Here is a 16819-nt window from a genome sequence, read left to right on the forward strand (position 1 = left end):
AGAGTCTTGTGCATGTTAGACAAGTACTCTACCATCTGAGCTACATCCTTTTCCTATGTTTTACTTTTCCTTTATTTATTTGAGAGAGAGAGAGAGAGAGAGAGAGAGAGAGAGAGAGAGAGACTGGGCACGCCAGGGGTGGATGTGGTATGGAGCATATAATTCCATCACTGGGGAAGTGAGTCAGAAGGATCAGAGGTTCAAGGTTTTCCTTGGCTACAGACCTCTCAAAACAATAAAGCTGGGTATGGGCTCGCCTATAACCTAGCAACTGAGAGGCTAAGATTGGAGGATTGCTGAGCTCCAGAGTAAGTTCCAGGACAGCCTGGGCTAATAGGAGACCCTGCTTCAAGAACAAAGGAGTGGGGGTGGGGTGGCTAAGAAGATGGCTCATTTACAAAAGCCTGCAGACCCAGGTTCTATTTCTACTCCACCCACGTAAACTGGATCTACAAAGTGGCACAAGCATCTGATGTATGTTTGTAGTTGTAAGAGGCCATGGTGTAGCCATATATATTTACATATATACACATACACATGGGTGCACATGTGCATCTGTCACATGCACACACACATAATTGCTTTTTTTTTTTTTTTCCGAGGTAAGGTCTCACTCTAGCCCAGGCTGACCTGGAATTCACTCTGTAGTCCCAGGGTGGCCTCGAACTCATGGTGATCTTCCTACCTCTACCTCCTAAGTGCTGGGATTAAAGGCGAATGCCACCATGCTCAGCAATAATGGCTTTTTTTGAGGCTGTAGCCAGGTGAGGTGGGCTCTCCCATCATGTGTTCCCTGAGACCCGGAAGCCCCATGATCTGCGAATCTAGTGTGATGTGGCCACCCAGCTGGTAAGACACAGAGCTGGGCTCCAGGCCACAGAATCAGATTGGCTCCTCCCTCCCCTGCTCTAGGGAAGCCAGTTAGCCAGAACAGTAGATTCAGAGTGCTGCAGCTGGCGCTGGGGTGAAACACCATGGTGGAAGGCTTGCGTGGGTCAGCTGTGGTTTTCCATCTCAGCACTGTGAAATGAGAGGGAGGGAGGGAGGGACCAGTAACTTGTTCGAGTTGGGGCATTCTGTGAGTATGAACCACAGTGGCATGTTGTACATGGGTTCCTTTGTAGCACTGACTCTTCTATAAGGAATGAAGGTGAGTGGGGTGCACACTCTTGTCATTACAGCACTTGAAGGCAGTAGGTTTGTGAGCTTGAGGCCAGCCCAGGCTCAAGTGAGACTATGTAAACAACACGACAGCTCTGTGAGGTCTGAAGTCAGGTGACCTCAAATGTGCGAGCAGCTACATTGCTGTCTGGAAACCATGGGCATGTTATTGACCTGGCACATCCAGGGGAGGGGCATGAGTGCCAATGGTGCCTCTGGAAGAGATCTGGGTTGCAGGGAAATAAAATGGAAGATTTGCTCTGCAGTGAACCCTGCCTATGTTAGTTGTGTATAATGTCACTTACTCAAAATAAGGTGAATTAGTACTTTATATTTCTGCATCCCTGGTGTACCAGCTCTGCTGAATTACCTACAGAGCTTAATAAACTCTCAACTTGAGGCTCTTGAAGTTGAGCATAGATGTGGGACTGTGGTTATCTGGTTTCAGGCTTCAGTTATTCTCTCAGAGAATCAACCTCCTGGCCAGGGGTTGGGGTGCGCTTGCTCTTTGAAGATGAAAGCCAGAGCTAGAGAGATGGCCAGCAGTTAAAAGCACTTCTGTGCATGCATAAGGGCCTGAGAAAGCCCAAGATAGCTGCTCAAATTCAATCCCCAGCACACATGTAAACAGCCATCTGTAACCCCAGCTCTGTGGGGAGCAGAGAACCAATAATCACTGGAACTTGGAAAAAAAACATTAAGGCTGGGCTGGAGAGATGGTTAGTGGTTAGTGGTTGAGCGCTTGCCTGTGAATCCTAAGGACTCCAGTTTGAGGCTCGTATTCCCCAGGACCCACATAAGCCAGATGTACAAGGTGGTGCATGCATCTGGAGTTCGTTTGCAATGGGTGGAGGCCCTGGCGCACCCATTCTCTCTCTATCTGCCTCTTTCTCTCTCTGTTGCTCTCAAAAAATTTTTTTTAAATGTTAAGGCTGGGCATGGTGGTGCACACCTTTAATCTCAGCACTCGGTTGGTTGAGGTAGGAGGAGTGCAGTGAGTTCGAGGGCACCATGAGACTACAGAGTGAGTTCCAGGTCAGCCTGAGCTAGAGGGAGACCCTAACTCAAAAACAATAACAACAACAAAAAGTTCAGTTCCAGGATCAGTAAGAGATTCCAGTTCACAAAGAACCAATTAAGAGCTGGTGTGGTGGCTCACACCTTTAATCCCAGCACTTGGGAGGTAGAGGTAAGAGGATTGCTGTGAGTACGAGGCCATCCTGAGAATACAGAGTGAAACCCTACATGGGGTGGGGGGAACCAGTAAAGGGTTGATGAGATGGCTCAGTAGTTGAGGTGCTTGCCTGCATAGCCTAATGACCTAGGTTCGATTCCTCAGTATGAGTTTAATAGTGACGGAATAGGATGTTCTGGTCTGGTTCCTTAATGCAGGTGAGCATGTGGAGTGTCACCTGGGTACGTACATACCATATTACACATACACACACACACACAGAGGGAGGCCAGGCACGGAAAGTGGAGATCCTGACCAAGTGCCAGCAGGAGTATAAGAAATGTCATACACAGCACAGCACAGGCTCTTTGTTGGACCAGTCCCCGTGGAGATGTCATTCGCTGTTGGAAAGGAAGGCTGTATGCTGCTGCATTCTGCCCAGTGGTGAGCCTGCTGTTAACTGGTTCATTCCCCGGCGTAAACCTGTCACTTGACATCAGCAATTCATGGCTCTCCTGTTGAGTTGTCCTGCTTGACAATGGGAAAGACAGTTTGTGTGGACTGGCTGACAGTTTTCTCTTTTCTGTTTTCTGCCTTCTGTAGTTCTTGACCAGGCTGACCGAGAGGTTTGTGCTGGGAGTGGATATGTTTGTGGAGACTCTGTGGAAAGTTTGGGTTGACGTCTTGGATGTCCTTGGACTTGATGGTAAGTATGCTGATGACTGTACTGTTTTTTTTTTTAATTAATTAATTTATTTATTTATTAGAGAGAGAGAGTGAGAATGGGTATGCCAGAGCCTCCAGCCACTGCAAATGAACTCCAGATGCGTGTGCCCCCTTGTGCATCTGGCTTATGTGGGTACTGGGGAGTAGAACCAGGGTCCTTTGGTTTTGCAGGCAAACACCTTAACTGCTAAGCCATCCCTCCAGCCCTTCTTTTTTTTGAGGGTGGTTGGGTTCAACTCTAGCAAAGGCTGACCTGGAATTTACTATGTAGTCTCAGGGTGGCATCAAATTCATGGTGATCCTACCTCTGTCTCCCAAGTGCTGAGATTAAAGACGTGCACCACCACGCCTGGCTCTGCTTTATTATTATTATTTTACTTGATTTTTATTTATTTATTTTTGTTTTTTTGAGGTAGGGCCTCACTCTAGTTTAGGCTGATCTGGAATTCACTGTGTAGGGTGGCCTCAACTCGCAGTGATTCTCCTGTCTCTGCCCCGAGTGCTAGGATTAAAGGTGTGTGCCACCACACCTGGCTTAATTTATTTGGGGGGGGTGGTGAGAGAACATGTGTGCGGGCATGCTGTATGTGGAGGTCAGAGGACAACTTTTGAGTTGGTCCTTGCCTTCTGCCTTGTTTGCAGTGTCTTGTAGTTCACCTTTGTGAGTAAGTTTCTGGACATTCTGATTTTGCCTTTATTCTCACCAAAGACTCACTGGGCAAGACCACCTTTGCCTTGCCATTGGCCAAAATCTATGTTGCTGTAGCTTTGTAATGTCTGTCCTCCTCACTCTAGACGCTGCTGCAGTGTCTGGCTTTTATGTGGAAGGTTTGACGACCCAAACTCAGGTGCTGAGAGCTCTGTAGTGAGTGCCTTATCCACTGAACTATGTTTTTAGCTCCCCCGACTTTTTTAAAATTTGAGACACAGTCTCACTTTGTAGCCCAGACCGCGTCTAACTTGTGGTTCTACTGCCTCTCCCTCCCATAGTGCTAGGATAAGAGGTATCAAACCCATGGTGGAATCAACAACAGATACTAGTCTCGTGGCTAGAGGGAGTTTCATGGAAGAGAGGCTCTGACAGATCTCCACAAAGGCCGAAGGGGCCACAGTCAGTTCCCACCTCTGCTGCCATGCCAGGTATCACATAGCCCCTGGCTCTGGTGACATGGCCTGGCAGGATTGTACCCTTTAGAATTGTGAGTCCAAAAGGACACATGCTGTAGCTGTGACATGGGGACCAGAGAGCACTGCCCCCACCGTGAAAACATTGCTGCTGGACACAAGTGTTTCTAGAATCATGTCAGTCAGGTGTTCCAGGAAGGTGGCCCTGGTGGGTGATGCCCTTTTCCACGCTCCTGGAAGGAGCTTGGTTTCTGTCCAGCCAGTCAGTGTGGTTCTCAGCCTCGGCTCCCGCAGTCTTGGAGGGGAGGCTGGACACATTGCCACGCCTGCCAGCTGTGCTCGCTGCATCGATGGAGGCACCAGGAGAATGAGCCGCAGGTCTGTCCGGATCCTTCTGCAGTTTTAACTGCAGTGCTGGTCACATCACAGCCAGGAGGACGGCCATTACAGAGCAACAGCAACATAGGTTTTGGCCAATGGCAAGGCAAAGGTGGCAGCAGTGGCTCTTGAGGGTGGAGGGGAGCTCTGGCCTGTAAAGCGTGTTCTTCCTCTAAGGAGCTCCGTACTCGTCTCGGGTTGGTCAATGGTAAGGTCTTCAGTGTTCCACTGGAGGGAGATGAGAGCTGATGGAGACAGAGACTCTCTCAAAAAATGAAGTGGAGGGCTGGAGGGATGGCTTAGCAATCACGGCGTTTGCCTGTAAAGCCAAAGGCCCCAGGTTTGATTCCCCAGGATCCACATTAGCCAGATGCACAAGGGGGTGCAAGCATCTGGAGTTCGTTTGCAGTGGCTGGAGGCCCTGGCACACCCATTCTCTCTCTGTCTCTGTCTCTCTCTCTCCTCCTCTTTCTCTGTCAAATAAATACATAAAAATAAAATATTAAAAAAATAAATAAAGTGGAAAGTGAATGAGGAAGACCCCTGACCATATGTACACACATGATATATTTATATCACACATACAAGTGTGGAAACATAAAGACTAAGAAAAGGGCTAGAGAGATGTCTTAGCAGTTAAAGTGCTTGCCAGTGAAGCCTAAACATCCATGTTCAATTCCCCAGTACCCACGTAAGCCAGATGCACAAGGTGGCACATGAGTCTGGAGTTTATTTGCAGTGGCTAGAGGCCCTGGTGTACCCGTTCTCTCTCCCTCTGTCTGCCTGTCCCTCTCCCTATCCTCTCTCAAATAAATAATATTTATAATACTTTATTTTTATTTGACAGAGAAAGAGAGAATGGGCACACCAGGGCTTCCACCAATGTGTGCACCCTTTGTGCATCTGGCTTACGTGGGTCCTGGAAAAGGGAACCTGGGTCCTTTGGGTTTGCAGGCAAATGCCTTAACCGCTAAGCCCAAATAAATAATATTTTTAAAAAAGACTAAGGGAAGAAGACCATGAGGACAGGTGGAGCCTGGAGGGATGCAGCCACTAGTCATGTAACCCTGGAGCCCCCAGAAGCTGAGAGAGGCAAGAAGGACGCTCCTCCTTGGGTGGGGGGGACGTCACTGAATTCAGACTTCTGACCTCTATGACCTTGAGACTAAATTTCATGATCTGACAGTAGTCAGCCACCTGGTACATAGTTTGGTTACAGCAGACCTGTAAAATAAATGCAGCTGTGTTATATGTGGTACCTCTCAGAACCTCTTCCAGTACTAGGCACCCCACTTTACACTGCTGAGATCAGGCTTGAGGCCAAGCTCTGGCCCAAACTCTCACAAGTTGGCGTGCATGTGTTCACACTCACTGTAATCAGTCCTCAGCCACTAACTCTGTTTCCAGCTAGTCATGAGTTCAGTCTTTGAGAGACTCAGGCTGAATCAGGGCGCCATCTCACTGCTCAGGTGGAGACAGGAGGCAGCAGTGTGGCCCTTTGAGAGGATGCTATGTGTCACACAGGCCTACTGGGACCCCTAAGCCTCCTGGGACCCAGCTGAGCCAACTCATCACCCAAACGTAGCAATTGTGTGCAACTCTGTGTGGCCGCTCACCTGTCACCTACCTAGGTTGCACAGCTCGTGTGTTTCCATCCATGGGCAGCCAGCTGGAGAACAAACCTGGATGAAAGGAATTACATGCATGGAAACTGCAGAGCAGGATAGCAACTGGAACCCAGGCTGCTCAGTGGAACCCTGCATCCCAGTGATTGCATTCTATCCAGAGCATTGGTAAACTGTGGAGGTTGATTTTTTTTTTTTTTTATTGCATAAGTTTCAGGGCATCTAAAAGCCTTTGGGAATTGTGTCATGTGTCCAGAATTTGGAATATGCAGTGTCTTGCTAGAGTCCATATGTAAAGGTGGCTGCTGTAGGCTTCTAAGCAGTCGGCTGCCTATCTTCATCATTTTTCAGGGCTATAGTCAATGTGGAGACTCTTCCCAGAACAGTGCAGTAGAGGTAAATGTGAGCGCTGGCGAGATGACCAAATGGATAAAGTGTTTGCTACTCAAGCTGTAGTACTCGAATGTGATCTCCACACTCCATATAAAGAGCTACAAGCCACAGTGGGCTTCTGTAATGCTAGCATGATCAGTAAGATGGGAGGCAGAGATGGTAGAATTTCCTTGTGGACTGGAGCAAAGACCATCAGCAAAGCAAGAATTCCTGCCTCAAATGAGATCGACAAACAAGGACCAATCCAAAAGTTGTCCTCTGACCTCCACATGTACAACATGGCATGTGCACTTGTACACACACACACACAAATAAATTTTTAAAAAGAAAGCATAAGGGCTAGAGAGATTGTTCAGTTGCTAAGGTACTTGCCTACAGAGCCTAATGACCCAGATTCAGTTCTCCAGGACCCATGAAAAGCCAGATGCACAAGGTGGTGCATGCATCTGGAGTTCATTTGCAGTGGCTAGAAGCTTTGGTGTGCCCTTTTTCTTTTCTCTTGCTGTTTCTATCTGCTTGCAAATAAATAAAATGTTGTTATTTTTTAAAAGCATTGGGGTCTTGGGGATTTAACTCAGTGGATAAGTGCTTGCAATGCACAAGGCCCTGGGTTCAGTCCTCAGCAGCTGGGGGTGGTGGACATGGTGGGGGGGGAGGTGCATGGTGCATGCCTTACCTCCCAGCACTTGGGAGGCAGAGGTAGGAGGATTGCTGTGAATTTGAGGCCAGCCTGAGACCACATAGTGCATTTCAGGTCAGCCTGGGCTAAGCAAGACCCTGCCTCAAAAAAACAAAACAAAACAAAAAACCCTGGGGGCTGGAGAGCTGACTTAGTAATTAGGCGCTTCACTGTGAGGCCTAAGAACCCAGGCTCAGTTACCCAGCACCCATGTAAAGCCAGATGCACAAGGTGGTACATAAGTCTGGATTTGTTTGCAGTGGCTAGAGGCCTTGGTATGCCCATTCTCTCTCTCTCTTAAAGAAATTTATTTTTATTTTTTGGTTTATTTTTGAGGTAGGGTCTCACTCTGGCTCACACTGACCTGGAATTCACTATGCAGTCTCAGGGTGGCCTCGAACTCTCAGTGATCCTCCTCCCTCTGCCTCCCGAGTGCTGGGATTAAAGGTGTGCACCACCATGTCCGGCTAGAAATATTTATTTATTTATTTATTTATTTATTTATTTGAGAGCGACAGACACAGAGAGAAAGATAGATAGAGGGAGAGAGAGAGAGAATGGGCGCACCAGGGCTTCCAGCCTCTGCAAACGAACTCCAGGCGCATGCGCCCCCTTGTGCATCTGGCTAACGTGGGACCTGGGGAACCGAGTCTTGAACCGGGGTCCTTAGGCTTCACAGGCAAGCGCTTAACCGCTAAGCCATCTCTCCAGCCCTAGAAATATTTTTTTTTAAAGTACAGGAAAGTTGGGTGTGATAGTGCACACCTTTAATCCCAGCATTCTGGAGGCAAACATAGGATCGCCATGAGTTTGAGGCCGCCCTGCAACTACATAGTGAACTCTAGGTCAGCCTGAGCTGGAGTGAGACATTACGTTGAAAAAACAAAACAGAACAACACATATGAATGTATGTGTGTATGCATTGTGATACAAGATCTTGTGTGGCTCAGGCTGGCCTCAGATTTACTGTGTAACTGAGGGTGACTTTGAACTCATGATCCTTCTCCCTCAGCTTCCCAAGAGCTGGGATTACTGGCATGCACCACTGTAACTGGTTTGTGCACCCATTGGCTCATTTGGCCTGACTGGCTAAATATAAGGCTTGCAGTGTCCACTGTTGGGTATCTTCACTGGTGGTTTCTTTCTCCCACTGAACTGCATGCAGCATAGCTTTTTCCAGCTTTCTGTCAGTTGGACTACAGATGGGAAGTTTTCAGCTCAGCTCCAGCAAGATTTCTCGGTGACCTTGCAGCCCAACTATGTGGAATCTTCAGCAATAGGACCTTACCATCTTCCTGATGGGAAAACAAGGGCTTCAGCAATGGCCTGTAATGTTTTGGGAGTATTAGGGACCTCCCTGGCCAACAATTCACTGGAAGGTGTTCCATCCCTGACACTGAAAATTTTCTGGTAACAATCTATGGCTCCTGTGTGTTCCATTGTCCAAAAAAGTAGGCTTCCATATGACTAATTCATAACATTTTAGATTTTGATCAGCCCTCCCTCCATCTTTCTTTTACTCAGTCTCTTCCCCTGACCTCACTTAGGCCTTTTCTGTAAATATGCTTATTTGATGATATATTATAATTTAGTGGTGCAGGTGCATGAGATCAAATCCAGGACTTTGCATATATTAGATTAGCATTCTAGCACTAAATGATAGTTCTAGATCCTCAGATTCCAAACTCTTTTTTGGAGGGGTGTATGTGATATGCATGTGTGTGTAGAAGCTAGAAGTTGACATTGGGTGTCTTCCTCACTTGCAGACTGTGAGTCTCTCACTGAACCTGGAGTTTACCAACTCAGCTAGACCAACTGACCAGCAAGCCCTAGGGATCCTCCTGTCTTCGTGTCCCCAGTGCTGGCATTGTAGGCATACATGCGGCCAAGCCCAGCACTTCACCGACTAAGCCATTTCTCTAAACTCCTAAGTTTGAACCTTTCAGTCACCAGCTTGACACTAAAAATTTCAGAGTCTGGAGCATTTCAGATGTGGAATATTTGGATTAGGGAGGGTCAACTTGTAAAGTCAGTGCAAAAAAATTTTTTTTTGGTGGTGGTGGTTTTGGTTTTTTTGAGGTAGGATCTCACTCTAGCCAGGAATTCACTATGTAGTCTCAGGGTGGCCTTCAATTCAAGACGATCTTCCTACCTCTGCCTCCTGAGTGTTGGAATTGAAGGTGTGTGGCACCATGCCCGGCTGTGCACCAATTTTTAAGATCTAAAAACACTGGAAATTGCAACACTTCTGGTTCCAGTTGTTTTAGACAAGGGATCCTTACCTGTATTAGGTTTTGGAACCTAGCCTGGTGTCATTCTTGGGGCACATTTTGTCAGAAGGGGAAGGGTGGATTTAGGGGGAAAGCCATGTGAAGATGCAAGCTGAGGGCAGTTGACACTTCCAAGGCAAGAGACACCAAGGATGACCAGTAAACACCAGAAGCCAAGAGAGGTCAGAACAGATCCTGCAGCTCAGAAGAGACAAGCCACTTGGTCACTTCCTGTTCCAGCCTTCAGCCTTGAGTTCTGTGAGGGAATTCTGTGCTGCTGGAAGAAGTTGGTGTATGTTGCTGCCTCAGCAGCTGAGGAAGCCAGCACCATCCTTTTCTCTGCATGGATGGATGCTCTGAGTCACCACTGTTCTCTGAGGGATTCTGTGGGCCTTGGAGCAAGGTGCTACTTACCACCCTCCCTCAGTTCTACTGTGATCCCTGAGGGATGGCATGCCAGTGAGCGTGCTGTTCCCCGGCCAGTGTGTCTTCCAGTGCAGTCACCTGTCTCAGGCCCTTGGTAACATGATGGGCCTTTACTCAGGTAAAGGAACCCTGGGAATTCTCAAGACTCCTTCTCAGTCTCTGAGGAACCTCACTTTTCCATTAGCATGTCTCCATGTAGCCAGGGGGGTAATTTTTTTTGGATCAGTGACATGATGAAGCCAGGTATGGTGGCATATACATGCATCTCAGCACTTGGGAGGCAGAGGCAGGAGGATTGTTATAAATTTAAGACCAGCCTGAGCTACATAGCAGGTTTCAGATCAGCCAGGAAAACAGTGAGACCCTGTCTCAAAAGAAATAAAGTCACTGCCGGGCGTGGTGGTGCACGCCTTTAATCCCAGCACTCGGGAGGCAGAGGTAGGAGGATCGCTGTGAGTTCAAGGCCGCCCTGAGACTACAGAGTTAATTCCAGGTCAGCCTGAGCCAGAGTGAGACCCTACCTCAAAAAAAAAAAAAATAAATAAAATAAATAAAGTCACTGAATTTTTCAAAGTATTTTTAAAAATATTATTTTTATTCATTTATGAGAGAGAGAGAGAATGGGCACACTAGGGCCTCTAGCCAATGCAAACGAACTCCAGATGCATGTGTCCCTTGTGCATCTAGCTTACGTGGGTCCTAGGAATTGAACCTGGGTCCTTTGGCTTTGCAGGATAATGCCTTAACTGCTTAGCCATCCCTCCAGCCCTTTTTGTTTTTATTTATTTTTGGTTTTTCGAGGTAGGGTCATGCTCTAGCTCAGGCTGATCTAGAATTCACTATGTAGTCTCAGGGTAGCCTTGAACTCACGGTGATCCTCTTACCTCTGGCTCCTGAGTGCTGGGATTAAAGGCGTGCGCCACCACACCTGGCCTGCAAAAATATTTTAAAAAATATTTCAGTGAGTCCTGCATGGTGGTGCACGCCTTTAATCCCAGCACTCGGGAGGCAGAGTTAGGAGGGTTGATGTGAGTTTGAGGCCATCCTGGGACTATAGAGGAGTTCCAGGTCAGCCTGGGCTAGCATCAGACCCTACCTTGGGGAAAAATTTTTTTTGGGGGGGGTTCTGAGGTAGTGTCTCACGCTAGCTCAGGCTAACCTGGAATTCAGTATGTAGTTGCAGGGTGGCCTCAAATTCTTGGCAATCCTCCTACCTCTGCCTCCAGAGTGCTAGGATTAAAGGCATTGTGACACCATGCCTGACCCAGTTTTTTTTTTTTTTTTTTAAATTTTATTTATTTATTTATTTATTTGAGAGCGACAGACACAGAGAGAAAGACAGATAGAGGGAGAGAGAGAGAATGGGCGCGCCAGGGCTTCCAGCCTCTGCTAACGAACTTCAGACGCGTGTGCCCCCTTGTGTGCATCTGGCTAACGTGGGACCTGGGGAACCGAGCCTCGAACCGGGGTCCTTAGGTTTCACAGGCAAGCGCTTAACCGCTAAGCCATCTCTCCAGCCCCTGACCCAGTTTTTAAAAATATTTATTCATTTGAGAGAGAGAGAGAAAGAGGCAGATAGAAAGAATGGGTGCACCAGGGCTTCTAGCTAATGCAAACGAGCTCCAGACACAGGTACCACCTTGTGCAACTGGCTTATATGGGTACTGGTGAATTGAACCTAGATCCTTAGGCTTCACAGGCAAGTGCCTTAACGACTAAATCATCTCTGCAGCAGTTAAAGGTGCTTACTTGCAAAGCCTGCCAGCCTGTGTTTAATTCCCTAGCACCCACGTAAAGCCAGATGCACAAACTGGCACACGTGTTGCAGTCAGGTTCATATTGCTGACAGAAATCACCCAACTAAGAATAGCTTTTGGGAAAAAGGGTTTATTTTGGCTTACAGACTCAAGGGGAAGCTCCATGATGGCAGGGGAAAATGCCTGCCCCCAACAGTCACTGCCTCCAGGAGGTGTTAGTTCCCAAGTCTCCATCAGCTGGAAACCTAGTATTCAGAACACCTAAGTTTATGGGGGACATTTGAATCAAGCCACCACATTCTGCCCCTGGCCCCCATAAACCTTCCATGATGTAAAATGCAATGCATTCAGTCCCTTTAAAAGTCCTCATAGTTTTTATTAATCCTAATGATGTTAAAACATCCCCATAATCCAAGGTCTTTTAACTGAGCCATAATACCAAAAAATCCCCCCAAAACCCATAATGGCACAGAATATTCACACTGCAAAAGATGGCACTGGGTGTAGCAAAGAAATATTCATCAAATACAAGATTTAAATAGGGCAAACATCATACTCTAATTCCAGTGACTCTAGTCATTGACAAGTCTCCAAGTTTGATAATTCTAACCAGCAAGAAGTCTCTGGACTTCCACTTCACCCCTCCAGCTAGGCTACTCACAGTCCTGAAAAACTTCATCCAGGGCCAGCAGCTCTCCTTAGCAGCCATGTCATGGTCCTGGCATCTCCACTGCATGTCATGGTTCATCCTCACAGCTCCATCTGTTTTCCATGCAGGCATCCAGGAAACCTTCACACTGCTTCACACTGCCCATGGCCATTTCCAAAACACAAGACTGCCTTGCAAATTCAATGACCGTCTCTTTCCTGCATTTATTATACTCCACAATACCAGGTGGGAATAAAACAGATTTTGAAGAACAGGATACTCCTTCAGCATACAGGCTCTTTCAAAAGACTGCATTTTTTTCTATTGTCCCAATGCACGTCAGCTGGCCCAGTCTCAAAGGTTGTAATCTTTCAAGCAATTGCAGCTGAACGGTCAGAAGTCTTGACCCAAAGATTTCATTTTTTCTCTGCCATATCCCTCTGTTCACATCAGTCTGCTTTGACACAAAGCAACCCTGCCCAAGTTCTCAGGACACTGGCATAACAGCAAGCCTCTCACACAATGTGCTTCTAGCCCAGTCCAGGCAAAGCTCTTTCTTACCATCAGAAGCCAAACCTCACAGTCCATAGTTCTTACTGCATTCAGGTCTTTCATCTCTGACCAGAAAGGTCCATTAAGCTGTACTTATAGCACTGCAAGGCATCTCTTAGGCCAAGGTTTCAAATCCTTCCACATTCCTCTCGAAAATCAGTTCCAAAAGGCCAAAGCTACACAGTCAGGTGTCTAGCAGCAACCCCACTCAGTACCAGCTATACTGTTGGAGTCAGGTTCACATTGCTGGCAGAAATCACCCAACCAAGAGCAGTTTTGGGGAAAAAAAAGGGTTTATTTTGGCTTACAGACTCAAGTGGAAGCTCCATGATGGCAGGGGAAAACAATGGCATGAGCAGAGGGTGGACATCACCCCCTGGCCAACATCAGCCACAATAGCAACAAGAGAGTGTGTCAAATACTGGCAAGGGGAGACTGGCTATAACACTCATAAGCCTGCCCCCCAACAATACACTCCCTCCAGGAGGTGTTAATCCCCAAATCTCCATCAGTTGGGAGGAACCTAGCATTCAGAACACCTAAGTTTATGGGGAACACCTGAATCAATCCACCATAACATGTGTCTGGAGTTCATTTGTGGAGGCAAGAGAATCAGCCCATCCATATTCTCTCCCTTTATTTTTTTAATATTTTTAGGTAGGGTCACTTTTTACCCTAGGCTGACCTGGAATTCACTGTGTAGTCTCAGGGTGGCCTCCAGCTCACAGCGATCCTCCTACCTTAGCCTCCTAAGTGCTGGGAATAAAGATGTGTGTTACCATGCCCAGCTTTTTTGTGATGTTGGGGATTGAACCCAAGGACTTATGCATGTTGAGCATGTGTTCTGCCACTGGTTTATACCCTTATTCCTGCTTTGTTGAGACAGGGTCTTGTTTTGTAGCCCACATGACCCCAATCTTGCCATCCTACTGAGGCTGGTTTTGTTTTGTTTTTTTTTTAAATATTTTTTGTTCATTATTTATTTATTTATTTGAGAGTGACAGACACAGGGAGAAAGACAGATAGAGGGAGAGAGAGAGGATGGGCGCGCCAGGGCTTCCAGCCACTGCAAACGAACTCCAGACGCGTGCGCCCCCTTGTGCATATGGCTAACGTGGGACCTGGGGAACCGAGCCTCGAACTGGGGTCCTTAGGCTTCATAGGCAAGTGCTTAACCACTAAGCCATCTCTCCAGCCCTGGTTTTGTTTTTCAATGTGTATGTGGTGTGTGCGTGTGTATATGTGTGTGGGGGGGGTGTGGAGGCCAGAGGACAACCTGGGGTGTCATTCCTCAGGAATATCATCTTTTTTTAAAATTTTTATTAACATTTTTCATGATTATAAAAAAATATCCCATGGTAATTCCTTCCCTCCCTTTCCACACACTTTCCCCTTTGAAATTCCATTCTCCATCACCATTCATCTTTTTTTGAAACTTGTTCTCATTGGTCTGGAACTCACTGATGAAGCTGGTTTGCTGGCCAGCAAGCCCAGGGATCCACCTACCTCTGCCTCCCCAGCATGGGATTGCAGGTGTGCCCCAGCACGCCAGGCTGCATTGCATGGCACTGAGTCATCTCCCAGTCCCCACGTATTTTGAATACATGATGTGACAGGCAGTTCTGAAGGCTCATGTGTATCTTCTCAGATCATTTAGGGGTTCAGGAGTGCCTTGCTTTTGCTGCTTTGGCTGTGGCAGAGGCTTGTGGGCACAGCCCAGGAGCCGAGCCACCCCACCTGTTTGCCAAGAAGGCCCTGACCTTGTGGGAATAATTGCTCCTGCCTCTCTTCTGTTCTGCAGTTGCCCACTTGTCCCAGTACTTCAGCCCAGCCTCGGTGTCCAACAGCCCGGCCCGCGCCCTGCTATTGGTGGGAGTTGTCCTTCTGGCCTACTGGTTTTTGTCCCTGACCTTGGGCTTCACCTTCAGTGTCCTACACCTGGTGTTCGGCCGCTTCTTCTGGCTCGTGCGGGTCATCCTGTTTTCCATGTCCTGTGTGTACATCCTGCACAAGTATGAGGGGGAGCCCGAGAACGCGGTGCTGCCACTGTGCCTTGTGGTGGCCATCTACTTCATGACGGGGCCCATGGGTGTCTATTGGCGCAGCAGCTCTGGCAGCCCCGGCAGCCCCAGTGTGGAGGAGAAGCTGGAGCACCTGGAGAACCAAGTCAGACTCCTCAACATCCGTCTCAATAGGGTGCTCGAGAGCCTGGACCGCTCCAAGGACAAGTGAAGGTCAGCCGCCCGGCCGGGTCCCCGGGCGACAGCACGTGATCTCAGAAAACAGAAAAGGAAGAAGACAGCAGCTCCCCTGAACCCCAAACCATCTTAATAAAGAGCTCTGAGCAGGAACGGCACTTGGTGATGGTCTTTACCACCACATGGCGACCTTAGGACCCGTTGGAGAAGAAGGAAGAGATCACTTTATGTAGAACTACATGGAAGTGTTGCTAGTGAAAAGAATATTTTTTAAACAAAGGATATAACCATATTAGCTGTACAGTCAGAGAAATTTATCTGTGCATAGAACATAAAGTTCATTTTTTCAAGCATAAAATACATCTTTTATAAAGTTTTTAAATACAGATTGAGTAGAGTTTAACAGGATGTTGAGGGGGACATGCAGAATTGATCTTTTTTTAGGGTAGTTTAAATGCCAGTGCTATCATAGTGGAACAGCTGCCAGTGAGGTCTGTGTGTGATCTTCATATTCCAAAACTTAGTTTTGTTATTTTGGGTTTTGTGATGTTGGCTTTGCTAATGAGTGTTGTCACTTCTTGCGCACAGTTGGGCTTCAGTGTGGAACTCATGCCTTGGATCCTGGGGACTCATAAACCCCTGCTCCCCATCCACTGTGTGTGTTCATTTGTTCTTTCAACACTTTTTGATATTTTTATTTGCGAGAGAGGAAGAGGCAGATAGAGAATGGGCATGCCAGGGCCTCTCAGCCACTACAAAAGAACTCCAGATGCATGTGCCACCTTGTGCATCTGGCTTATGTGGGTCCTGGGGAGTTGAACCTAGGTCCTTTGGTTTTGCAGGCAAACACCTTAACCACTAAGCCACCTTTCCAGCCCATTGTGCTTTGTTTCTGTTGATGTTTCTGTGAGGCTGGGGACAGAACCCAAGGTCTTAAACATACTAGGTAAAGGCTGTACTGCTGAGCTATACTCCCAGCTTCAACCATTGTATTTTTTTCTTTAATATTTTTTATTTTTATTTATTTATTTAAGAGCAACAGACAGAGAGAGAAAGAGGGAGAGAGAGAATGAATGGGCGTGCCAGGGCCTCCAGCCACTGCATACTCCATACGCGTGCACCACCTTGTGCCTCTGGCTTACATGGGTCCTGGGGAATCTAGCCTTCAACCGTGGTCCTTAGGCTTCACAGGCAAGCGCTTAACCACTGAGCCATCTCTCCAGCCCAACTGTTGTATTTCTAAGTGATTGTATTAGTCTTGAGCTCTCTCTGTTTTGATATCTTTTCACCTCACAATTTCTGAAAAGAAAATGTAAGAATAGGACTGGAGAATGTCTTTGGGTTTTGTTTGTTTTTGGTTGACCCACACCTTGGTAGGAAGAGAGACTTGTGGCTGGTGACATTTCCCAGTCTCCTGCTGCCTCTAGAGCCTTAAGAACAAGCAGTTCTTCAGGGAGCTCCAAATAATTTTTCCCCAGCTTTTTACAATTAAGTCCCACAAATTGGTGAAGGCACCTATCAGATCTGAGAGAAACAAGCGCTGTCCCTCCCCTTAGTGCCCAGGGAGGTCTAGCTGTCCTTGAGCTCTTGGCAGTGTTTGCTTTCTTTTTGGTTGCAAATACCTGGAGAATAGGTTCATACGTATCAGAGGGTGTATATGAAACTTCTTAAGGTAGTCATCATGGGACCCCAAAGTCTCCTTCCTG

The 16819-nt window shown here is 47.3% G+C and overlaps 1 protein-coding gene across 1 annotated transcript in view; it reads left to right on the forward strand.

Annotated features, from left to right (window-relative positions):
• Window positions 1–15269, forward strand: part of LOC101596365 (BRI3 binding protein) — a 29746-nt gene extending 14477 nt beyond the window's left edge. Inside the window, exons 2-3 of the mRNA XM_045132518.1 lie at window positions 2939–3041; window positions 14717–15269. Coding sequence (XP_044988453.1) covers window positions 2939–3041; window positions 14717–15147 — 534 coding nt within the window. The 3' untranslated portion in view covers window positions 15148–15269. The remainder of the gene's footprint in view (window positions 1–2938; window positions 3042–14716) is intronic.
• Window positions 15270–16819: the final 1550 nt, after the last annotated feature.

Source organism: Jaculus jaculus, chromosome 13 (assembly GCF_020740685.1).
Source record: "Jaculus jaculus isolate mJacJac1 chromosome 13, mJacJac1.mat.Y.cur, whole genome shotgun sequence".
Taxonomy (NCBI): domain Eukaryota; kingdom Metazoa; phylum Chordata; class Mammalia; order Rodentia; family Dipodidae; genus Jaculus; species Jaculus jaculus.